This window comes from Cheilinus undulatus, linkage group 18, assembly GCF_018320785.1.
Source record: "Cheilinus undulatus linkage group 18, ASM1832078v1, whole genome shotgun sequence".
Taxonomy (NCBI): Eukaryota; Metazoa; Chordata; class Actinopteri; order Labriformes; family Labridae; genus Cheilinus; species Cheilinus undulatus.
In genome coordinates, this window is record NC_054882.1 from 5,348,113 (window position 1) to 5,373,257 (window position 25,145).

Sequence of the window (25,145 nt, forward strand, 5' to 3'; positions counted from 1 at the left end):
CTTTGCCTCACCATGTTTCCACCCAGCAAATACTGTGGTGGGGGGCACATGGGGACGGATACAGGAAGTTTAAAAAAGGATTCTGTGCTATTCGGAAATAGGGCAAATGGCGGAGCTCTGCGCTCTCCGAGTGCTTTTCTAGTTTTCCTTTGAAAATATGGTTAACTTTGCAGAGGACCATGATTTTGCAGTCTTTCATGGGCCCTCTTTTGGACAAGGCCCCCCAAAAGCTCTCCGCTTTATCCCTTCTTTTGGCCGGCCTTGCTCATGGTGCAAAAGTATCCCAAATGCCCAAAGGCATTCTGGGAAAACTCCTTTGATAAATGCCAAATAATTTGACTGCAATGACCAATAACTCTTAAATGATAGAGTACTGTTTACTTAAAACTAAAAATATCCTCTATCAAAATAAATAGAGCTGAAATACCTTTTTTTGATTTTCAAAGTTAACATAACAAATTTTATAACAGCCTTTAACTGTTTGATCTTACAGTTTGACTTTTTAATCAATAACGTTTCTCATAAATTCAAGCGACTTTTTATCTTACAGTAGTAACTTTTCATGTCTTTCTATTCAATGTTTTTTAACCAAAAGGTTTTCTTTCTCCATAAATACTCACCTTTCATGTTTTATCTCCATTTCTTTACCGTGCTGGTTGAACCGGGCTTCCGTAGCTGTGCCTGTCTGTTTCTCTCACACACCCCGGTACCCTCCCTCTCCTCCTCCACCTCCTCCTCCATCCCACCCTACCCTACCCCCCTCCACCTCCCCTCCTTTTAGCATCTGAAAAGACCACTGAGTGAGAATCGATGGCGCAGAGGCCCGCTTGACAGGACAATAAACCACAAAGAAGGGGTGAGTTTTTTTTCTCTCCTCCTCTTGCTTGTGTGTTTTTCTCAATTGCGGAATTTCCTCTGAAGGCTCATCGTTGAGGGAACAGCTCGTGGCTGGCTGCGTGGAAACGATATTTTAACCCACGGCATCTTTTGTTACCGCGATATGATTTAGAGCAGGCGTCAGCTGCCGAGGGTCCCACACAGGGAGACAAAATCCAGCAAAATGAGGAGGAAAAACGTGAGCGCGAGCAGCAGCACGAGCTCTACATGCTGCATCGTTTGGGACATTGATTTCACATGAACACACATTCACCTTACGTAACCTACAAATGCATCCTGCTCGTGTTATTGAGACAGAATAGCATGCACTTGCCGCTGCAGGTTTAGATGAGGGTCGTTTGCGTGGATTTCATTGGGCGCTGCGGTACCTGGAGGGTGTTAATGCGGCTCTCTGCTTGTAAACAAGAAAATGTCAGCAGCAGGAGCGAACAGGGAGGTTTGTCTGTATGTTTTTAGGGGTAACCCTCCTGGAGAAGGAGCAGAACATAATGTTGTGACTGGCGTGTTGCCTTTTCCCTCTCCAGCCATGAGGAGAGAGGACACATCCAAGGCGCAGAGGGAGCCGTCTATTTACAGCACATTTGCCTCTCATGTCTGTGATAGCCACAACAATAGCTCCCATTTTCCTCATCAGCCTCAGGCATGATCAATACTGAGAGAAACCACACAAGTCTGATGCCATTATTGGTCAAAGATCTGAGCCTCCAGAGGAAGAGCCGATGAATCGTATCATATTGATCTTAGATGTGTTTTTGCCTGTTGGTTTAACCTCATGTGACCTGACAGCATGTGCTGCTGTGTTTGTGCCTCCAGCCTCTCCACCCGCTCGCTGACGACCGCAGAGATGCCCCAGCAGAGGGAGGAGGACACGTCTCCGTCCCGCCGCCCCGGCCTGGCATCCCTCCGCCGCCTCCAGACTCTGAAACCCGGCCACGACTTCCCATGAGGCCACCAGCAGAACTCAGCTTGCCCGCTCTGTATGGGGCCTCTCACATATGAAGTAGGTTCATGTTGTGATCTGGCTCATTCTGGACTCATGAATGAGACTCATGAGGAGTTCAGGTTGTTCGGTGTCTGTGGGGGACTGTGGGATATCTGCTCAGTCGGCGGGAAGAAGACAAATTGCCTCTCATTTTATCTTCAAAACATTTTATTCAGCTATTCTCACCACTCACTTTTGACTCAAAAATCTATCTCAATACCCCAAATAGTCAAAATAAGCACCATTTTTCTAAATCCTCTCTTTTTTGCTCATTTTCTTGTAAACATGTGGCTCTTGAGCCTTTTTCAATCTGTAAAAAATCCCTTAAATCAATCCCTCTTTGCTTCAACTTTTAACAACACAGATCTTAACCTCAGTTAAGTGTTACAGGACAGTGTTTTTTCATGGTTAGAGCATAACTTACTGTTTTTGGTCTCTGATTTTCTTCATACATTCCCTCAAAACTGCCTCCTTGTTCTTATATTTTCTTTAGTTCCTGCTCAGATTTCCTGTGCTTGTTTGTTCCTACGATTTTGCCTGTATTTATCAGCGGTACATTGTATAAAAACGCTCAGATAACATCACTCACATTCTGAAAAGTTTTAATTAATACTCATTAACCGTATCAGGTGAGCTGCACGTGTGAAGGCCTGTTGTTACTGAGGTAGCATATCACAACCATCATCCTAGAGTGCAGGAGTACGGGATGATATCGGCCCCAATGCTGAAGAAAAATGTTAAAACGACAGCACATGAGGCTTAGATTTTAACAACACAATCAGTATATTTTCCAGAAGGTTGCACTCCTGGATGTCTCTCTTGCACACACAGATGGTGACTATATATGAACTTTAAAGAAAATAAGTAATTAAAAAGTGGTCAGCAAATATATTTGGGTGGTTAAATATACCTGGTAGGTCTACCCAAGTATTGTCAATGAGTGGGAAACACTGATAAACTTAGCAAAAAAAGTACAGAATGTGTGTTTGGGAGATGAATTCTTTGTTGTAACAATGCTTCCTGGCAAAAATTCTGATACTGTTGGAAAGCTTGATTATTTCCTTTCTAAATGGTGCCACATTTGTAAGAAACACGCATTTGTGGGATGAGCAGCAGAGCTGAGTAAGTGGGTTTCCAAATCTTCTCTTCCAAATCCCAAACAGCTTATTCTGCCATTGACTCTTGTTTGGTGGATCAGAAGATTAAGTTTGAAGAAACAAGACATATTGGCAAATTAACAAATTATTCATTTAATAACAAACAGGAGGCTCAGTAGCATGTGGAAGAACCATAAACAGCCACAACAGCCTGGCTCCACCTCCTCATGCTGGTCACCAGCCTGGTCACACACTGCTGTAGGATGGCATCCCATTCTTCAACCAGCTTTTGTCACAAGTCAGCCAACGTGGTTGTGTTGCTCACCGTGGCACCAACAGCTGATCCCTGGCAGGCCATTCCATCCTCTCCACTCCCGAATTCTGGAGGTAGTCTCTGATGATCCCCACTCTGTGGGGGCTACGTCATCCTGGAGGATAGAGTTCAGTCTCAGACTGAGGAGATATTAACCTGACATTTGTTTCACACATCCATCTGGTAGAACTTCCATCAAAGGTGTTTGGGAAAGGGCACAGCCTTTGAAAAAAAACTCAGAGGGTGATTGGATGAACATTCTGTCTTTCACATCTTTACGGGTCAATCAGAGCAACAAAACACATGACGTAGCCCCTACCAAAGAGTAAACTCCATCAAGGACTGCATAACGTGGCGACTGTAGACATGTAAGAACACGAATTTTGTCGTTTTTTTAAAGAAAACAACTCACTGCTGTTCTTTGTTCTTCTTTTAACAAAGAAATGTCATCAAGTTCTTATAAAAATGGCGCCTTAGCAGCATTCACACTAATGTCTTCTGCCAGCCTCTTGCTTACGTCACAACTGCTGCACGCGAAAGCACTGCCCCTCGATGCTGATTGGGCCTGTCACTTTCTAACCGGGCCTAAACTGTTCAGATGGGAGCTTTGCAAGATGGATTTGCCAGTAATAAACACAGAAACGGGCGTATCCATCTGTTTTGCAAGGTTAAGGAGTTATGGGATTGCCACTAATAAAAATAAAATCTGAATCTAAGATAAATCTAAAAGAAGTCTTTCTAATGGTATAAGATTTATTGGCAAGAAGCATTGTTATGACAAAGAAATTATCTACAAAACACAAATTTCTGTACTTTTTGTGCTATCACTGTTTCCTACTTATTGACAGTGCTTGGGTGGGCCACCCATTATATTTAATCACCCAAGTATATTTGCTGACCACTTTTTATTTATTTATCTTTTTAATTCAAATATAGTCACCATCTGTGTGTTCAGAGATACAGCGACTAGTACATTCTTCTCCAAAATATGTTGATTGTGTCATTAAAATTCAAGCTTCATGTGCTTTTGTTTAGACATTTTTCTGCAGCTTTGCTTCTGCTATCATCCTGTACTCCTGCACTCCAGGATGATAGTTGGGATACGCTACCTCAGCAACAAGAGGCTCCAGATTTATGTCTCATACATGAAAATAAATGTTGTTATATGCATGGTGTACCTACATTATTTTTAAAGGGTGCATAGAGATAAAAACATATAAGTCAATTGAAAACGTAGAGTAACTTTTTGAGGCATTGCTAGGACAAAAGCTGTCTTGTAAGAATAATAGAAATATTACAACTAGTATCTGATAAAAGGGTTCTTATTGAGACTGTTACATAATTAAAATGTTAGATTGAGATTTATCACAGAATTTCTGTGGTTAAATGCTATCAATCTTCATATTTCAGAACTTCACTTCTTTGCATTTAAAACAGTTTTGGTTCATTTTGAATATTTCTATTGTCTTCAGCTAAGGGTATCTGACTTCCTGTTTGGATACAGACCTGCTTTTATTTTGAAAGAAAATAAGGAATTATTAGAAATGGGTAGATCGAAGATTATGACATGCGTGTTACCATGTAAAAATGAACTTGCTATGGATTAAAAAGAAATAAGGGGACAGTCAAAAGTTAAATGTTTGATAGCAAAAGGTCCAGGTGACTTCTGACTCATCCACTGAGCTGTCTTTGAGTTTTGAAAATGAAATGAGATATTAAGGAGCAAGAAAGGGGTAATTAAAAAAACACTAATGCATTAATTGGTAACCTTAACCTAATTGGATGCATTAATGCTGACAATCCTAATGATCATTTTCTGTAAAACATCACCTTTGCTTTGTAACAGGGATGCGTCTGAGTCAGACTGGGTCTGGATGTGGGATATTTGCAATTTTTTTCATGCTTTCATAAAGAAAAGCAAAGTCTACAACAGCTAATACATAAAATGAATTTGTTTTTTTGTCAAGAAAAATCCAGTTATAAACCTGAAACGGTTTTCTCTGCAACAATAATATCAGTGTTTTTAATGTAAGATAAGGCAAACCTTTGTAGGTCCCACAACAGGAGATTTTTTCTGTAAGAAATTTTCTTCACAAGGTACAAAATGTGCAGAAATAATCAGATATTAAAAAAAAACAGCTTTACGCTGCACAAAAAGTTATTGCACATTTCAGGTACTATTGCAAAGAGTACTGACATTTTATTATTTGTTTTATATATCAAACATTAATGATAACTGTAGTTTCATGTGTTCTTCTCCTTTAGTTGACATGGAGGATGAAGATGGGACTTGTCTACTTGATGTTTTGTGGTGAGTCTCCCATATAATTTTTTTTTTAGTGTTTGCCCATGTAAACAAATTAAGGTTTGTCCGGGTGACTTCCTCAGCCCACTATAAAATCACTGATTGGATGTTCATGGCACATTATTTGCAGTTTGCTGGTGTTTGTCAGCATGGGGATTCTAGCTTTACCTAGTTCTTACAGGAATACAAAAATAGATCATCAGAATAAGGCTATAAAATACTGAGTTTCACTCAAGAACACACATGGTTTATACCCACCTTCAACTTCAGTTTGCCCTGCATATCCTCAAAGATTTAACTGTATTTGATTGCAATTTTCTCTTTGTCTTCGCAGTGACCCCCAAGCCCTGAACGACTTCCTTCATGGGACCAATGAGGTAACAAAAGAGTGTCAAACAGAGAGCGACTCAGATAAGAAAATCAATAGTGTAAATGATGAATTCCAGATGGGAATATTTCTTGGCACACGGTCGTGTGAGCTGCATAAAAGAGAGCCAGCTGTATGAAATAAAGAGTCTTTATATCACACTGCATGCTCCTCTCACTGTGACTTTTTGAGCCTGATGTAAAACGTCCTGATTTCCTCCCTCAGCTGCAGACTGAAGACCTGCTCATTAACTCCTCCTCTGGGGAGCCCTCCCTCTTCACAGACGCCCCGGTGAGTGTCTGGATCCACAGCCCGCAGCGTCACAACAACCTGCATGTTCCCTTAGAGAATGATGTTTCTGTCTCCTTCTGTGCCTCAAACTGCTTCTGTTAACTCCTGATAATCACACACTTCTCCCTCCCTCCTTCTCCCTCTGTATTGCTCTTTCTATCTCCCGCTGTTCTCCTCCCCCAGAGCCCCGTCTCTCTGCTGGGAGATGGCAGGGATTCCCCAGACACGCCTCCGCCCGGGTGTGTGGATCTGTCCTTCCTGGAGGAGGCTCTCCTGTCATCGCCGGAGGGAGGGGACGACCCACAGGTGGCAGAGGTGGGAAAGCACGGGACTATTGCTCTCAATATTAACAAGATAATATAAAGTCTCCAACCAGGTTGTTTAAGTAAAGGCAAACCTTTATAATGAAGTGAAATGCAACAGCTGATTTTATATGTAACAGGGAACCGTTGGCTTGCTATGTACTACTGATATGTAGTCCAAGACAAACTACCGGTGACTTTCAAGTCTTTGAAAGAAAGCCTCTGTTTTGACTTTCACTTTGTAGTGAAGTACAATACTTACCTCGAAATAGAGTAACTCAACTCCAGAGCTCCAGCTGAGGTTCATCTACCCTGGCATTTACCTAAAATGCCTATAGAACATCACGGACAGGGCTGGAATGGAGCAGGGATAGGACATGCTCACTCCCTTCTTCCTGCTGTCCCTCATCAGCCACATCATCATTCAGTCTATGCTGCTTATTAGATATGATTATTAGCCATAATGTCACAGCTATTCAGTGTAGACTTTCCATGATTTACCTGAGTGAGAATTGATGATATATGGTCACGCAGACCATAAGCCAAGGAAAGATCCTGGAGCAGCCATCTTGAGGGTAATACAGTACTGAACAAATTTATTAGACCACCTGTCTCAGAGACCATCCAGCATCATGAAGTGCTTTAATGCGGACTCTTTCATTTTCAGTGAGCTCTCCACGTTTTACCATTTTGAACAGGAATGAGGAATTTCAAACCGAAGTCACCTTTTTATACCCAAATTTTAGCTGGCTCACTGGGCTTCTCTGAGAAGTCAGAAATTAATCAAGCATAACGTTCAACCACCCAAACTAATTTTTCTCTTCAGGCAGGAATGCAAGTAAATAACTATTCCTCTTTACAGCGGACATTGGATTGTGGTTAATTCCTGCAAGCAGATTATACATATGTACATCCTTGAAATCTCTCAGTTTGAAGGACTCAGTCCTTTAAAAAATGTTCAGTCAATGACATACAGTGCTTAACAAATTTATTAGACCATCACCCACAGTAAGGTTTATGCCACAGCTGCCCTAAATTAACAGCATTGGTAAAAATTTGGTAAAAAAGCTCTTCAACCCAAATGATATTTTTAATGCTAAAATATAATTATTATTGTTATCCATGAATTTTCAAATTTACTGATTTACAAAAAAACTGAAAAAAATAGGAAAGCACATTATTATTTTTTGATTCATATGTCAAATTATAGTTATTACTTGCATCTGTATCTCAGTGATGATACTACTGGTTAAATAAAGTAGAAAATGAATTATTCTATAGAAGACACAAGCTTGTATGTTGTGCTTTTAGTTCTAGAAAAACATGGTTTATTTGCTGTTGTGGCCAACAGCACTACATCACCCAAACTCTTGAAGCGTCACAGCGACATCTTTGGTTGGCTGATCTTGCCCTTAGGTGCCAAACTTCCCTTGCCAATCTGGCGTTTCTGCTAGAAGCGAATTTAAAAATTATTTTTCAGGAAAATACAGTTTAAATAGGGAAATGCATATTTGTGGTCATTTAGACAAAACAAATAGTAAATTATTGACCCTGTTTTTTTAAGAAAAACATGGCTTATATGTGATCTCAGGTGATGGTACTACATTTCCCACAATCCTTGAGTGTCACAGCCACGTCTCTGATTGGTGGAGGGACTTTTCGGTTGTGGGCTGCTACAAGTGAAGTTAACAGAAAAAAGTGAACAGTAACCGTTGAGCTCTGTAGTGATTACGGATATCATCGTGTACGTCACAGAGCATCAGATCAGCCAAGAGAAATTAATCCAAAAAATTAAGTTGCTGTGGATGATTTCTACCTATGTAAGGCAGGGGCTATGCACATTTTAACACAAAATGTAGAATTAAAATGCTTTCTGCTAAAATGTCAAGAACTGGATCCTGATAGATAAAGAAAACTGCTGCATCTTCATAAGTTTTCATCTGGAAAAACATGGTTGAGGGCTTTGTTTCACTTTAAGTGAAAGTAAAATTAGTGATAAAAATGTAAATGTAATGAGTTTCTTTCATCCCCAACAGGTGGTGCAGGGGGGGACACCTGTGGAGGCTGGATTTGAGGCAAAGAAGGGCGAGGTGGAGGAGGCAGAGGAGGCAGAGGTGGCGTGTGACATCCTGCAGCAGAGCTTGCAGGAGGCGGAGATCACAGAGCAGACCCTGCTGCAGGGGGACAGCCTCTCCCTGTACTCCCCCGCCCCTCTCCTCTCTCCCCCCTCCGTGCCCTTCGTACCCAAGTCCGTGACCTTACCCCAGATCACCGCCACGCTGCCCCGAGACACCCAGGCAGCGGTGGAGCCCCCTCAGCCGTCCCTGCTGGCTGTAGGACCAGGCTGCCCTTCTCTTAAACCAGCGGCCCCCCCTCAGCTGATGGGGCTCCTACCTGGAAATGTGTTCCCTGCCGCCCCCCCAGAGACCTCCTTCTCACTGAGTCCAGCACAGGGGTCCAGCATGATCATCCACAAAGCTGTCCCCAGTGTGACCAGCTGTCCCCTCATCACCCCCACCCTCAGAGCAGCAGCAGCTCCAGGCATCGTTCTGCAGCGAGCACCCCTCCCCATCCAGCCCAAACTGCCCATCAGCATCCAGCCCCGCCTGGTCCAGATCAGCCCTAAGCCTTCTGGGCAGAAACATGCTCCCGGTCTCACATTTGTACCAGGGACTGCCTCGCCAAATATTCTTCTCTCACAACCTGGGGGTCAGAAGCCCTCCGCCCCCCCACAGCAGCCCCCACAGCAGCTCCACAAACCGCTCAGCCTGCAGCTTGTCAACCAGGGCGGTTCCTTCGTGCTGCAGCCTCAGGGACTCTTCCAAGGCCAAAACCAGTTCCTTCTTCCAGGCCAGTCCCCTGTAACTCTCGCTCAGCCTGCCGGTGCAGCTCGCCCTCTGCTGACCCCGGGTCACCACGGCCCCCCCCTCCACAGCCTGACCCCCTCCCCTGGGCAGCTGGTGGATGGTTCTCAAATCCTCACTGTGCCCCAAAGACAGCTCAACTTCAGCCCGGTGTTCACCACCCCTACAGGGCAGCTGGCGCTCCGCCAGGCCACTGTGCTTTCAGGGCCTCTGCAGCTGCAGTCGGCGCCCCCTACTGTCTTCCAGATGCCGGCACAGCTGGCTGGAACCTACACACCAGGGGGGCAGGGTCAACGTGCCACCCTGGTCCACAGCCCTGCTCTTGGAAACCACATCACCCTGATCAACAGTTCAGGGGTTCTTCCTCCTGATCTCACCTCCATCTCTATCGTTAACGGCCCCTCAGTGGTTCAGAGTCTGCCCTTCGCCGCCCCGGCCTCTCAGAGTGCAGTGGCGGACGGACAGCTGAGCCTCCAGCCAGCTTCAGTGGTCCTGCTGCCCGAGAGAGCTGTGCAGGAGGAGAGGAGCGGCTCAGAAGAGACGTTTCACCAGCTGCCACAGGTAAGTGTCACCTCCTTCCATCACTGTACATAGTTTAACATTTAGATAGCAAAACATGTCAATTTGTGTCAGTGGAGTGGAGCTACTGTGGTGAAAGCCTTGCGTTCTCATTTCCCTTTGCAGTTTAACTTCAATCACTGCTGTAAAGTGTGTAACCTCATGCACATTTGCTCTCATTTCTCTATGAACTGTTTCTTAAATAACTGCAGTAAAATATCTCCCCTCATATGCACATTTGCTCTCATTTCTCCATGAACTTCAATCACTGTGGTAAAATATCTCATCTCATATGCACATTTGCTCTCATTTCTCCATGAACTTTCTTAAATCATCGTGGTAAAATATCTCATTTCTTATGCACATTTGCTCTCATTTCTCCATGAACTTTCTTAAATCACCGTGGTAAAATATCTCATTTCTTATGCACATTTGCTCTCATTTCTCTATGAACTGTTTCTTAAATCACGGCGATAAAATATCTCATCTCATATGCACATTTGCTCTCATTTCTCCATGAACTTTCTTAAATCACTGTGGTAAAATATCTCATCTCATATGCACATTTGCTCTCATTTCTCTATGAACTGTTTTTTTAAATCATAGCAGTAAAATGCCTTACCTCATATGCACACTTGCTCTCATGTCTCTGTTGAACTCTTTCTTAAATCACTGCGATAAAATGCTTCATTTCATATGCACATTTCCCCCACCTCTCTACGAACTGTAGCTTATATTACCGTGGTAAAAGCCTTAACCTTATATACACATTTGCACAAATTTCTCTATAAACTGTACCTTAAATCACCGTGGTAAAATACCTCACCTCATATGCACATTGCACCTATAATCTTTTGCATACTAGTAACTAATTTCATTTATTAATTTTATTAACTGTACTTAAATGCTGTAAGTCATCAATCTATTCACTGTAACTAAAATACTGTAAGAAGGCTCACTGTGGTAAAATGCCTCACCTGCACATAGTACCTATTAATCTTTTAGCATACTGATAACAAATTTAATCTATTGACCGTATTAAAAAGACTGTAGATAATTAGTCTATTAACCATAACTCAAATAGTGTAAGAAGGCTCTCTGTGTTAAAATACCTTACCTTGTATTCTTACTCTCACTGGTCAACTATCTTTATCTTATCAACCTCATGTAAATCTGCACACATCCTTACTTCTAATCATGTCTAGTCAGCATTTTTGCAGCCCTTGCACATCTTGCAACCAAAGTTTTTCTTTTTTTGAAAATAAAGTTGCCTCTTCAATGTGCAATAGTGACACTATTGTAAAGAATTAAAGGTCTTTCTGCAGGCTTTTCGAGTACTACTTAATACAAGAAGGTTGCAGCCTTTATTTAGATTCATTTTGCAGCACTAGTGGTTATATTTTGGAAATGTTTGTGCTAAACTGCTCATGATGCCTCTAAAAAAACAAACAAAAGAAAAATACAAACATAAAAGATGTCGAAATATTATTTAAGATAGTGGTTCCCATCTGGTCTTGCCTCAGGACCCACTACCAACTCCTTAATGAGCTTCATTTGCAATCAGAATTCTTCAACCCCCATTGACAATCAGGTTTATTGTGAAAATTTACAGACTTTCTGCTTTTTCTAATGAACAAAAGCAATTAAAATAGCTCAACAAAACTAATGCTTCAAGTGATTTCCCCAAATCCAACTGAAAAACAACTTTTAATGACTTCTCCAGTCTCAAAATTATTGAACAGAATCCCTCACAACAGCTCAAATATGCAGAACCAGTGTTGTTTCAAGCACACCTGATGAAGCTAACCATGGGCTTCATTAGTGTCACCAGGTTTGCTTGAGTCAGAACTCATGAAATACCTGAACTGTGAAGGGTTTACTGAGTGTCACATTTGACTAGCCCAGATTTAATAAGAGATAGTGCTGTTTGGAGCTCAGACAGAACAGAACATGACAAAACAAAAGAACTGAAGAAAATACCAAAAGAGTTTCTGGGATAAGTGGCATAGAAGATTCCCAAGAGTTTCTGGGACACATTCCAGATTGACTTCTAAGAAGTTTCCAGGAAGCTTCCCAAAAATTCCTGCATGTTACTAGTGTTAATTCCTGAAATTCCTGAACATCCCCTGGAAAATACAGCTGAAAGGTTCTGAAAAAAGTCCTAAAAATGACTGTTGAAAATTCCCAAAAGTTCCTGCTTCCCTGCTAAACTTCTATAGACACGAGAAAAGTCCTGGATGATATTAAACTAAAGTTTCAAAAAAAATGCGCACAGAAAACTCACAAAACCTGAGGGGAAAATTCTTAAAAATTACCTTTAAGTTCCTAAAATGTTTACAGGCAAAATTCCTCAGATAAATTCACAATGAAAATTCTGTCAAACATTTTTCCCCTTTCTGAAAAAACTTAAACTACAGCAAAATAGAATTAATTAAATTAAATTAAATTAAATTAAATTAAATTAAATTAAATTAAATTAAACAAAATGAAAAAATAAGATAAAATCAAAGCACTTCAGAAAACTCCCTGACATTTTTTCCTGGCACACATTTGCAACTCAACAACAACCAAAAACATTAAAATTCAGCTCAAATTCTCCCTGATATGTTGATTTCTGTCTCTTATTGCAGCAGTACAGACACGTCCTCCAGCCGGTGTCAGTGCAGCCGCCTTCTACAGGTCTACAGCCCTCTCCTACTCCTCCCCCTCCCCCTCCCGCTCCTCCTGCTCCTCCGGTGGTCACGGTCCTACAGCCTCCTCCTGAACCTCCTCTGGCCCCTGATCCAGCTGTGGAGATCCCTAAGCTCCTGATACCCCCTGCAGAAATGAGCCAAACAGTGGAGGAGGCGACGCAGTCACTGAGTCCAAACGAGGCCTTTATGCACCATCTGCAACAGGTCAGAGCTTCAACACATCAGAATTTACCTTCCTTGCAACATCTCGACCTAAACAGCAGCCTTGACAGGGTGTCCTGACATGCAGGCATCAGGTCCCGGTTACAGACTATTGCATCGCGTTTCACCGTGTTGCATGGCGTTGCATCGTGCAGCATCACACACTCACTGTCCACACGGAATCAGTTAGATATTTAACTCTCTGCCCGGTAAATTTCAGAAGCAAAAGCATTCATGCTAAAATGAAAAAGAATTAACTCCATGGAACATGATTTGACCAATTAAGAGTGACTCTGTATCAGAAATATAATTTACTGTAGACATCTGTATTGCACCAGCTGAGATTGTTTAAATGTTGGCTTTAGTTATAACTCACATATTCCACCTCCCTCGTAGTCGGTGTGGAGTCGTCAGTAAAAAGTGGTCATCATGGTGTTTCATTTTTAAAGTGTGGAGGATGACAAAGAGCTGAGGATTTTTACCGGCTGTTTGGCGTCTGCAGTATTTTCTTTGTGATAAATTACATCCTTTAGAAATGTCTGATCACTTTCTAGACAATCACACTTCTGTCTTTTTCATAATGTCTGCCATCCAACAATAAAGTACTGTTTAATTTATCTCATAGACAAATTTCCCCTCTCAGTATGACTCTTAAACACTGGTGGTAGATTAGGATCTAGGCTGTGGTTATTATCTATTCTACGCTTTAATATATCGGGCATTCAGAATGTATTCAGACCCCCTTCACTTTTACATTTCTGTTATGTTGCAGCCTGACGCTACAGTTAAAATAACCCTTTTATTCTCATTAAGCTACACTCAGTACCCCATCATGAAAAAGTGAAAACAGAGTTTAGATTCCTGGATTCTTATAGATTTATGAAAGAAAACCCTGGAATATCACATCGACATACTGTACGTGTTCAGACCCTTTGCAGTAACACTGTAAATTTAGCTCAGGTTCCTCCCTTTTCTCTGATCTTTGCTGGGATGTTTCTACACCTTGATTGGAGTCCACCTGTAGTAAATTAAACTGATTAGACATGATTTGGAAAGGCACACATCTCTCTATAGAAGGCCTCACTGCTGATATTACACATCAGAGAAAAAAACAAGCCATGAGGTCAAAGGAACTGCCTGCAGAGCTCAGAGACAGGATTGTTGCAAGGCTCAACCACCACTGCAGCTAATCTGGGCTTCATGAGTGGTCAGACAGAAGCCTCTCCTCAGTGCTAAACACATGAAAGACTACTTGGTGTTTGCAAAAAAAAACTCCAAATAAAAATCCAAGCCGGCTTTCATATGTTTTGCACTCTGTCTACCCCACTGTTACTCAACCCTGCTCAACCAAAGAGCCAAATTTCTGAAAAATACCTTCGCAAGAGCCATAATTTAAGTGGAGAAAATGGTCAAAATGGGTAAAAGTGGCAACTATCGTCAAAAAGTGGCAAAAAAATGGGTGAAAATTGGCAATATGTGCATAAGATGGCAAAAATGGGGAGGAAAAAGTGGCAAAAAAGGGCAGAGAGTGACGAAAATGGGTGAGAAGTAACAAAAATATCAAAGGTGGAAAAATGGTCAAAAAGTGGCAAAAATGTGGCAAAAAATGAGTGAAAAGTGACTGAGTTTGGCAAATATCAGCAAAAAGGTGGGAAAAAATGGGCAAAAAACAGCTAAGAATGGCTAAGTAGGGGAAAATTTGGCATTCAATAGCAAAAAGCACCTTAAATGGGGAAAAAAGTGGCAACAAATGGCAGAAAGGGGGCAAGTATTGCAAATAGCAAAAAGCAGGATAAAAGTGGCAAAAATGGGTGAAAAGTAGCAAAAAGAAGTGGCTAAGGTTAAGGTAGTAAAAAGGGATTAAAAGTGGAAAAAAGGGCTATAAATGGAAATGCAATGGAAATATACAGACAAAAAAATAATTGAGTTTGACAATTAAAGCTACTTTATAAGTGTGTGAAACAAACTGATTCAAGTGACCTGAAGTGGATAATTTCTGAGCTCAAAGTTTCCCTTTTTTAAGGTTTTCTGGGTAAAAATATTTCAAAGACACAAAAGAGTCACGTGTGGTTCAAGAGCCATGTGTTGAGTATCACTGGTCTAGCCACTGTGCCATAAAGCCCAGGTCAGTGAGGGCTGCAGTGGTGGTTATTCTTCTGGAACTTTGTCCCATCTACACACAGGGTATCTGGAGCAGTGCGTTCAGACAAATACAGTTCTGACATTACTCCCCATTACTCAGGCTGTTTTTTTTTTTAAATTTATTAATTATTTGGTCTGGCATTCAAGCAAACCCAGCCTTCACCATTTCACAACCAAATGTTCTGTCTCCTCAGCAGACCACTTTTTCTCTATTTTTGGTCTTGTCTTCACAACCTAGAGTATGACACACCCAGTGATGTCACGGTTAGTGTTGAAGGCCAGCTATTTTTTGGTTCCCGCTGAGGACCAACTTTTCAGATTTCAGAACCAATTTTTTACGGTTTTTGAAGGCGCCAGCCGGTTCAAAATAGACCAGAACTGGCACTGAGCCCTGCCAGTCTGAAAGACCAAGAGTGACCATCGGGTTCGTGGTCACCTCTGAAACCAAGGCTTTTCTCCCTAGGTAGCACAGTTTGGCTGGGTGACCAGCTCTTGGAAGAATCCTGGTTGTGCCAAACTTCCATCTAAGAGTTCTGGAGGTCACTGTACTCTTGAGAATTTTCAGTGCAGGAGAATTTTTTTGTAGCCTTCCCCAGATCTGTGCCTGTCAACAGTCCTGTCTCTGAGCTCTGCAGGCAGTTGACCTCATGGCTTAGGTCTTTGCTCTCATATCATTGTCAGCTGTGAGGTCCAAGCAAACATTTAAAAGATATAAAATGGAAGAACAAATGGCTGTGGACCTGTGTGGTTTATTTATTATTTTGTTGTTGCATTTTCGCAGCTTTGGTCATTTCTGTTAGGTGTTACTTGTAAGCTTTGACCTTAGCTCAGCTGAAATTGGTGTTTTAAATCAGGCATGAAATAAATGACTTGTAGAGTAAAAAAAGTTTAAGTAAAAGCCACAGAAAAACTGACCACTTTTCACTTTGGATGCTTTCTTTAAATGAGAAGCTGGGTCTTAAATATTTATGTAATTGTGCGTTTGTTTCCCCTTTCTTTCACAGCAAGCACTTAGTTCCCCTCTCACGTCTGACTTGTTGGTCGGAGCTCTGCCCGTGGTGCCGATGGAGTCACTAGACTCCCCTGTGGATAATGAGACCCAGACCCAGACTCAGACCCAGGAGGTCTCAGTTCAGGACTCTGTGCTGTCTGATCCCTGTGTGGACGACTCTCCCCTCCACTCCGATCCAACGGACACCCCGCTGATCTGCTCCCCTCCTCCAGTCCGGGACACGGAGACGCCCGCTCCGACTAGTTTCTCCCCGCCATCTGCATCAGAGAGCTCGGTCCATCCGACCCCAGCCCCACAGCCTCACATCGAGTCACAAATCCACTACCAGGTCCCTCATCAGGTCTCACAGGCCTCCTTTGTCCAGAAAGCAGGACAACTCCAGCCTCAGCTCTCGGTCCAGAGCAGTCCGTCCTCTCTGCGTGTCTCGGTGCCTCAGCAGCCGTCTGATCCTGCGGCTGCTCCTGTTAGTCTCTCCAAAGGAGGAGACGACCCCGCTGTCCAACAGCACACACACAACAGTGAGAGGCTTTTATATCAGCTTTGCCAATACCAGATATTTAAAAATGAGACAGTCTCTGTCGTCTGAGTGATTGCTGGCTTCAAAAAGTACCAAAACTTAAAACCAGGCTGTTGTAAAAACTTTACTTCTGTCTTACTGTCTCAGAGCCAACAGCTGCCTTGGTCGTGGAGAGTAAAACCTTTACTCTCGATGTCCATCCATCCTCTCCTGCAGCACCAGGTCTCCAGCTTCAGGGGCCCCCAGCTCCTAGAGAGGGGGTCCCAACCCAGGAGAGCCAGAAGACCAGCAACAAGGTGAGCAGAAACTAAAAACATTTAATTTGAGAAAAATTGATGAAAGAAACTAGCTAAATTCAAGTAGACAGATTTTTCAGGTATACATTAAGCCTTTTTTAAAGCTTACTTAGATTTCTAATGAATCATCCCTGACCCAGAACCTGATCAATAGACCGATCCTGTCAGCTCTGATGAATCACGTTAACTTTTCCTCCACTGAGTCTAACGGCTTTTAAAACGTCTGTAATGAGTCCTCTGTGGGTTTAAACTGAACTGGCAGGCTTTGAAATGATTTTTGGTGAAATACAGTGAACATATCATTAATGACTTTAAAATGCTCCCTCTTTGATCTCCATCTAAATGTTTGCTCTCTGCCAGCTGGCAGCTCCGCCCGAGCAGCCGAGAGAGGAGAGGCTCACACCAGCAATGCGCCGCCACAGGTAAGAGAGCAGAGCGGGACAAATGACTCTGATGATGAAATACAGTCAGTTATTTGAAAAATCACACGAAAAGATATATAAGTACCAGTTTTTGATCTTTTTCTCTGAAAAAAATTTGATGATTTTTCTCAAACTTGAATCTACATTTGAAGAATATTAACCCCCTCCTCCTCTGACTTCCTGATTCTTTATTTGTTTATCTTCTTATTTTTAACCTACGATAAACTAATGATATAATTCTTTCACAGCACTCAGGGTTTCCTTACAGGGAAAATTACTGGCTGGGCCCCAAAACTCCGGGGAATGGATGCTCCCCAGTTGTGACTTATTGATATCAGTGTGTGTGTTGGATCAGTAGCATTGGTGCTAGCATCCTGGTTAACAGTACCTTTATTTTATAGCTGAAAAGTGCGTCAAACTATTATTGGGCTCTGATGTTTAAATTGTTTAACTGTAGCCCATTATTGCCACTTTTTAACTGCTTTTCACCAAATGTTTCTGCTCATTTTTGCCACTTTCAACCAATATTTGCCCCCTTTGCCAATTTTTAACCCCTTTTTGTACTTAATTTGGTCATTTTTGCAACATTTTTGCCACATTTAATCCTTTTTCATACTTTTTTGACAATTTTTGATTCATTTAACCATTATTTGCTACTTTTTAACCCCTTTAAGTGGCTATTTCTGGCTGCTTTTCATGACTTTTTACTGCCACATTTTATCCAGGTTTTGCCACTTTTTTAACCCTTTTCCTCCTTTATCAAGCCTCTTTTGCAACATTTTTGTCAGTTTTATTCCATTTTTGTTACTTTGAACCCCTTTCTGCAACTTTACCCAATTATTGCTACTTTTTAACAACTTTTCACCAATGTTTCAGCTCATTTTTGCCACTCTCAACCAATGTTTGTCCCATTCGTAAATTTTTAACCCCTTTTTGTACTTAATTTGGTCATTTTTGCAACATTTTTGCCACATTTAATCCTTTTTCATACTTTTTTGACAATTTCTGATTAATTTAATCAATTTTTGCCACTTTTTAGCCCCTTAAAGCAGCTATTTCTGGCTGCTTTTCAAGACTTTTTACTGCCACTTTTTATCCAGGTTTTGCCACTTTTTTTTGCCAATTTTCATCACTTGGTAACCCATTTTCCTCTTTTATCAAGCCTCTTTTGCAACATTTTTGCCATTTTCTTTTTACTTTGAACCCATTTCTACAACTTAAGCCCATTATTGCTACCTTTCCCCCGTATACTGTATGTCATTTTTGACCCCAACTACTACAGATTAACTACAATGGACCATGATTTTCCTGACCCCACCCACACCTGGCCATCTGCAGCCCTAAACTCATAGTTTTAAAGATCAAATATAAATGTTCTAGAAAATGACATAACATGTTGAATAATACTTTAGAATCATTCACCGTTCTTTTTCAGGTTCCAGCAGCAGATTTGTTTGGACCACAGGGCGGTCCACTCCCCCTTCACCGGCCCGGCCTTTTCCACGCTGAAGGACGCCGTCAGACGCCTGCTGCCGTACCACACCTGTGCAGGTCACCTGCCCACTCAGGATGACTTTGATTTAGGTCAGTAGAATGGTGGAGTTCACAGTGAATATCAGTGCTTCAATGGTGCAGCAGCTTTATTCTATAAAGGAGGAGGCTGGGGTGGAGGAGGTTAAGCTTTACTAGCAGCAGCAGCAGCGGCATGGTGCATCAGCATTAATACAAGCAGGGGTTAGTGAGAAGTACACCAAATTTAAATACGTCGCTGTGTTGAGAGACAGAGCTGTGATTGGCTGTAGGAGTTGGGAGGTGATGATTAGGGTCACCTGGCCGTCAGCTGATTATGGTTGGGTATGACTACGGTGTCCTGCATGAACTCATGTTAGGGTTTTTGTCTCCACAGTGGATCAGGAGTTTGACAGTGTGTCTGGTTTCCTGCTGAAGCGCACCAAGGACATGGTGAACAAATACAGGCAGCTACTGGTCAGAGAGGCTCAGGTAAGGAGACTAAACTCTGGAATGTTCCTGTGGGCAGCTGCCTCAGTTTTCCAAGTCAACATTTCTGTATTAAAGATCTTTTTTTTTGACCAATGTTTTGTGGTATTTCAATATTTTGAGATAGTATATTTTTGTGTTGAGCCATAAGCCGTAATCATCAAGATTAAAACAAAAAAGGTCTTATATTTCACTTTGTATGAGATGAATCTAGAAGATGTGGGCGTTTCACTTCTTGAATTAAATCACAGGGGAAAGAATAACTTTTTCATGATGCTCTAATTTTTCAGAAGCACCTTTAGAGTGTTTGATGTTGTAATTTTTCAGGGAGGACCCCCAGATTCCATCTTATTACTTAAACTGGACGTTGCTCAGATAACTGGGGGGGGCTAACTTGTAGACCTCCTTTTACTGGCTAGTTTTTCACTCAGGAGGACTAGACTGTCTGTGGAAAGTCCTGAAGGTCTGAAAGTGTCTGAAAAAAGTCTTATTTTTACCTTTTGGGGGTCCTCAAGTTAAAGTCACTTTTGATTTAGACATGTCTGTAAATCAGCACTGTCTGGGTAGCATTATATGCATTTTTGCATGGTTTTCTTTTTCGTGGATTTGCTCGTTCATGCCGTAATTCATGGCATTTAAAGTAGCATATTATGCAAAAAGTCACAAACCATGAAAGAGAGGAAAGAATCTGACATCAGGATAGAAATGACTGGCAATGGTTAGAAGGGAAGTCTAAAAAGTGATAACACTTTTGCAGGGTTAGAGTATGAAGAACAGGCCTAAATAGTCCTGGTTTGATTTCTAGTGTGCAGCAATCGTATAACACTTCCAAATTATGAAAATGTAATATTTAGTTTGGTACAAGAAAGTTCATTTCTGTAGAAAACACTGAAGTTTTCTAAATTGACTTTAAAAGATCTATTTAGTAGACACAAGTTTATAAATAATCAGGCCAGGTTTCTTTGTTTGTTCCTAAGACCTCATTGATTCACATTCAGAGATTCGATAGCCTGTCCACCCTGGGTCCCTGATTAACCCAGAGAATGAGCCCTTCTCAGTTTTGATTTTGAGCTGAAAAGTGTGCCAAAGTAATATTGGGTTCTGTTGTTGGCATTATTTATTTGTGACCCTTTTTACCCACTCTCAACAGATTCTTACATCCATTAATGCCACATCTTTTTGCCACTTTTAGCCCATTTTTGCCCTCTTTCACCCATTTCTATCATTTTTGAAAACCGCTTTTGAATTTGAATTTATTTATTTGATCGGGACAGTGCCGTTTAACTTGGTTTCATAAAAGAGCATGAAACTGATGTGCTGCACAGAGAATTTATAGCAGTCAATAATTTCCAACTCTTGTCCCTGGCTGGGCCTTTGAGTAAACGCTTCATAAAGTGTTTACCATTTAATACCAGTTTTACCATTTTTAGCCACTTTTTAAAACCGCTTTTTACTATTTTTAGCCACTTTTTGGCTATCTCTGCATCCTTTTGCCACTTTTTGTCTATTTTTCCTACTTTTATCATTCATTTGCCCTTTTCACCATTTCTGTCACTTTTTTTGCCCCTTTTATGCCCATCTCTGCATAAGCATTTTCCAACCTTCTGCCTACTTTAACTTTTGTCCATTTTGGTAGTTTCTGTTGCGTTGCTGCGTTTTCCCATTTTTGCCAATTTCTGCCCATTTTTTGCCACTTTTTGACCATTTTGCAACTTTGAACCCGTTTTGCCATTTTGTTTTACTATTCTTTTTTAATTATTATTTTCAGAATATTGCACAGATACATGCATACATCCAGATGTCTGTATTCGTTGCTGATCACCTAGGCTACAGAACACAGTCTTAACCAGACTGATGCATTTTTAATACAACAAAACCTCAATACTCCTCTTTTTTGTCTTTTTCAGAACAGGATTGTGTGAAACCAAAATGGGAAGAAAATAAATAAATAAATAAATAAATAAAATAAGAAAAAGAAAGGGTTCAGAATTCAGCACGTTTTTCCCAGTGAGATATTCTGGCAGTTCTAAGATATTGCTGTTCAGTTAGAAAGAGCAGGCTTAAATGTAATTTTCTTTATCCACTGATAGGTATAACCTGTGTTTTTTGTCAGTCAGACGTGTTCCTAATATTTTCCTGTGTCTTTTCCACATCTTTGTAAATTTTGTTTTATTTTTCTAACACATTCTTGCCACGTTTCCCATTTTTGTCTCTTTTTACAGTTATTAAATTATTCACTATATTTATGTGCACATTCTGGCCGAGCTGTGAAGTCTGACATTACTTTGCTAATAGTTCAGTGTGTTTATCCACATTGTTAACATCTATAATAAAAGGTAATTCTGTTTTAATTAAAGGGGTTTACATTTTGAAAGAAAAGGCTTTATTGTTCTGCAGCATAAATAAATTAGATTCATGTTTTATAGCTTTGATAAAAGTGGTTATTATTCAGGTAAAAAAAAAAAAGGTTATCACAGCTTAACTCGACGATAGACCATGATTTTCCTGACTTCTATGAGCCCACGAAAGGAAGACAAGCCATGTGTCTGACCACCATCAGTGTCTCTGTGCTGTTCGTAGCAGTTTATTTGTGTATTTGTGAGTCATTTGATCTGTGTCTGGTCTTCACAGCAGGACAGCCCGTCAGCAGAGATGGTGATGTTGGAGCGTCTCTTCCTCCAGGCTGAACGGAGCTCCTTAGCCGAGGACAGACGGAGAGTCCGCAGAGACCCAGGTCAGTGGAGAGGAGAGAACAACACAGCACCTCCTCTTCCTGTTTCTGTGTGTGTTTTTAGCTGTAATTCCCAGCACTGAGACAGAAAATGAATTAGCGATGCTCCTTCTCTCTTTTTTCATCCCAAACTCATTGAGCGGTGCCTCAGAGCACGGCTCTTAACCTCCACATTAGCTCGGAGCAGCTCCCAGGTGTGAACGTGTAATTAAGCCGAGTAAATGCGGAGCGGGGTCGTGCTGAGAGAGACTTTGTGTGATGACAAGAAAATTACACAAGAGAGGTTAAGAGCAAATTAAAGCCGGGTTGTTATGTTAATTAAAATGATGAAAAAAAGGAAAGAAAGCTCAAGGAAAGAGCTAAATGTCAGGCTTGGGCTTTTGTTGGACCTCAGGATATTTAATATGAAGCTAAATTAGTTAATTTATTTTCTCAAATAAACAAGGATAATTGGTGTAGCTGCAAGAAAACCCAGTGTTTATTTAAAGATTTTCTGCAGAAACTGTACACTTTAAGAAATAGTAAAGCAAATGTTTTTAACCCTGGAAGGATGTTGGATCACACGTTTCTGTTTAGCCAATGTGTTTTTGGCATTTGTATATTAAGTGATTGCACTTTAGTGCTTACATCCATACTATCCATTAACAACAGTGTTATTAAAATGAGGCATATTAGCTATAAATAACAAAAGAAGTGTAAATAAACTTAGTTGAAAAGCAGTGAATCTATATCAGTATGGCTCTAAATATGAGGGTGCAGCAGCTTTATATTATAAAGGAGGAGGCTGGGGTGGAGGAGGGGAAGCTTTGCTAGCCCCAGCAGTGTGGTACATCAGCATTAATGCAAGCAGGGATTAGTGAGAAGCACACCAAATTTAAATACACCACTGTGTTGACAGAAAGAGCTGTGATTGGCTGTGGGAGGTGGGAGGTGATAGCTGAGACAGTCCAGATCTTTTAAACAAAACCACAATTCAAATAACTTTGAGGCGGGACCTTTGAGCTCTCTGCCCCTGGTTTGTGAGGGAATTAAGTCTTACATCTACGAACAGGAAAGTCTTTGGAGATTTTTACAGAATTCAAAGTGTTGTTTGTGTTTTAAGCTCTGCCATCAGTGCTTTTTGAGCATTTTTAAAATTTAAAGTTAAAATTTTATTCCCTTCTTTCTCTCTCCTAGAATCCTTCATGATGGCCTTGGCTTCTTCAGCGTCTTCCCCCCTCAGCGCCCCCTCCTCCTCTGGTCCGTCCCACTCCTGCTCCTCCGGCAGCCCCTCCTCTCCCCCAGCCTGGACCCGGCTTTCGGACCGCCCCCCTGGCCTGAAGACGTACCGCTCCAGCTCCCGCGGGGCCCTCAGACTCACCATCAAGCACGAGTCCGGCTCCCGCAAGGTGGTCCACAACTCGGCCTGCGACCCTGGACTCAAGAGGGACCACACGGGTCAGCTGACCAATGGGGGCGGGGCTGTGACTGAACGCCATCTCCAGGCTACAAACGGAGTGTCCCAGCATCCTCGGCAGGATGAGGAGATCTCGAACGGAGCTCTGCCAGAGGAAGCCCCACAGACAGCGCTGAATTCCAAAATTAAAGCCCCAAAAATTGCTGAGGTGAGAGACGTCGGCGCTCCGAAACTGAAATGCTTCAGGTCGGACGTGTCGCCTCAGCCGGAGCAGAGCTTCAGCCCGCCGCCGCCCCCCCTCCAAGAGGACAACATGCTCAGTGAACATCTGCAGAGTGCCATCGACAGCATCCTGGAGCTGCAGCGCCTGCAGGGCCCCTCTGCAGCCCCGAGCAGGGCCCCGTCACTGGACCAGGCGGTCACCAGCATCCTGGGGGGGAACCTGTGAGGTGAACCCCCCCGCCCGACTGAGGTGGGATCAAAAATAAACTGGAGCTGAAAGAGATTTTAGTTTGTGGGTTTAAAGAACTGAGAGAAACTAAAGAGGCACTATAAAGAGATGCAGAGCAGACAACAGCACTATCTATAGTCCCATAGATGTTAGATACTTCATTTTGATGTACGTTTGTGGAAAAAAAGTCTATTTGAATAGGAGCTCTATTGTTTCAGTGGTAGTGAAGTCATTCAGAGGTTTATGACACTGGTGTGACCTTCATCAGCATATAGAGTCTAAGTCATAGTGAGGATCCGAACCAAGCCGTGGAGTAGACTGAGATTATTCAATAGTTTTTTATAAGATTTCTTTCCAAAATGTGAACTTTCTTTTTGCATAGTGCCAAGCTTCCAGGGTATTTATTTTGATAATCTGTGCCAACTGTGTTTTCTGATGAGTTGCATTGAGAAAGGCAGCGTGTGTGCGATGATTCTGTGTGTTTGTGTGCGTGTGAAGAGCGTGTGGAAACATTGCATCCTGCAGCGGGGCAGAGCATAAACCCCCCCCCCGCACCCTGCAGGCTCCGTCATCTCGGCTTATCGAATGAAACTCCAAAGAATTTGTGACTTGCTACATCCTGAATACACCAGCAAACGTCCGTGTTGTGTCTCTTCACACAAACTGCAGCGAGTGTTTGTCAAAGCAGAAAAAAGATTAGGCAGAGGTTTTTTTGTTTTTTTCGTTTGGACCCTTGTTGTCAGTCATGCTGGAGTCAGACTGTGAGATATTTACTGTTTTAGAGACATGGAAAGTGTCCCATCTGTGATGTATTAATAACATTTAAGCAATAATGAGTTAGGGTTGTTAGGAGCAGCGGAGAGGAGGAGGGAAAACAAGCGCCTCGTTCCTACTGCATGCTGTGGCTCCACTTGACTCATCTTTTCCAGAGTTGTTGATAGATCCTGCTGACTTTTAGGTATTTTTGGTGTTTCCAGCTGAGGTTTAAAGCAAGCTGAGTGGATACTTAACACTGAGCTGGATAGACAGCAGAAAAATAAAAGGCCAGGGGGAGTATGAACAGTTTAGTTGAGCTGTCTGCTGCAGAACTTTGCAAGAATAAAACATTTGAGATCAACATTGACGGCAAAAACACTGAAGAAAACAGGGTGGAACTCTGCAGTTACAGCAGAAGCATTGACGATACACTCCTAATAGATTATTTCATCTACATGAGTCTTATGTTTTATCTGTAAGGCCGGAGATACAGTGCCTATATGAACTATTCACCTCCTTAGATGTTTTACCCTTTTATTGATTTTATAAATCAG

General features: G+C 41.8%; 1 protein-coding gene across 1 annotated transcript; it reads left to right on the top strand.

Annotated features, from left to right (window-relative positions):
* The first annotated feature begins 808 nt into the window (after positions 1-808).
* On the top strand, positions 809-25,145 carry si:ch211-168d23.3 (BRD4-interacting chromatin-remodeling complex-associated protein). Its single transcript, XM_041813209.1, has 15 exons — positions 809-856; positions 1,711-1,897; positions 5,555-5,600; positions 5,929-5,971; positions 6,187-6,252; positions 6,436-6,558; positions 8,591-9,979; positions 12,607-12,873; positions 16,017-16,542; positions 16,689-16,837; positions 17,198-17,259; positions 18,695-18,843; positions 19,166-19,260; positions 21,889-21,991; positions 23,165-25,145. The coding sequence occupies exons 3-15, from the start codon at positions 5,560-5,562 to the stop codon at positions 23,830-23,832; spliced, it is 3,681 nt and encodes a 1,226-aa protein (XP_041669143.1). The 5' UTR covers positions 809-856; positions 1,711-1,897; positions 5,555-5,559; the 3' UTR covers positions 23,833-25,145.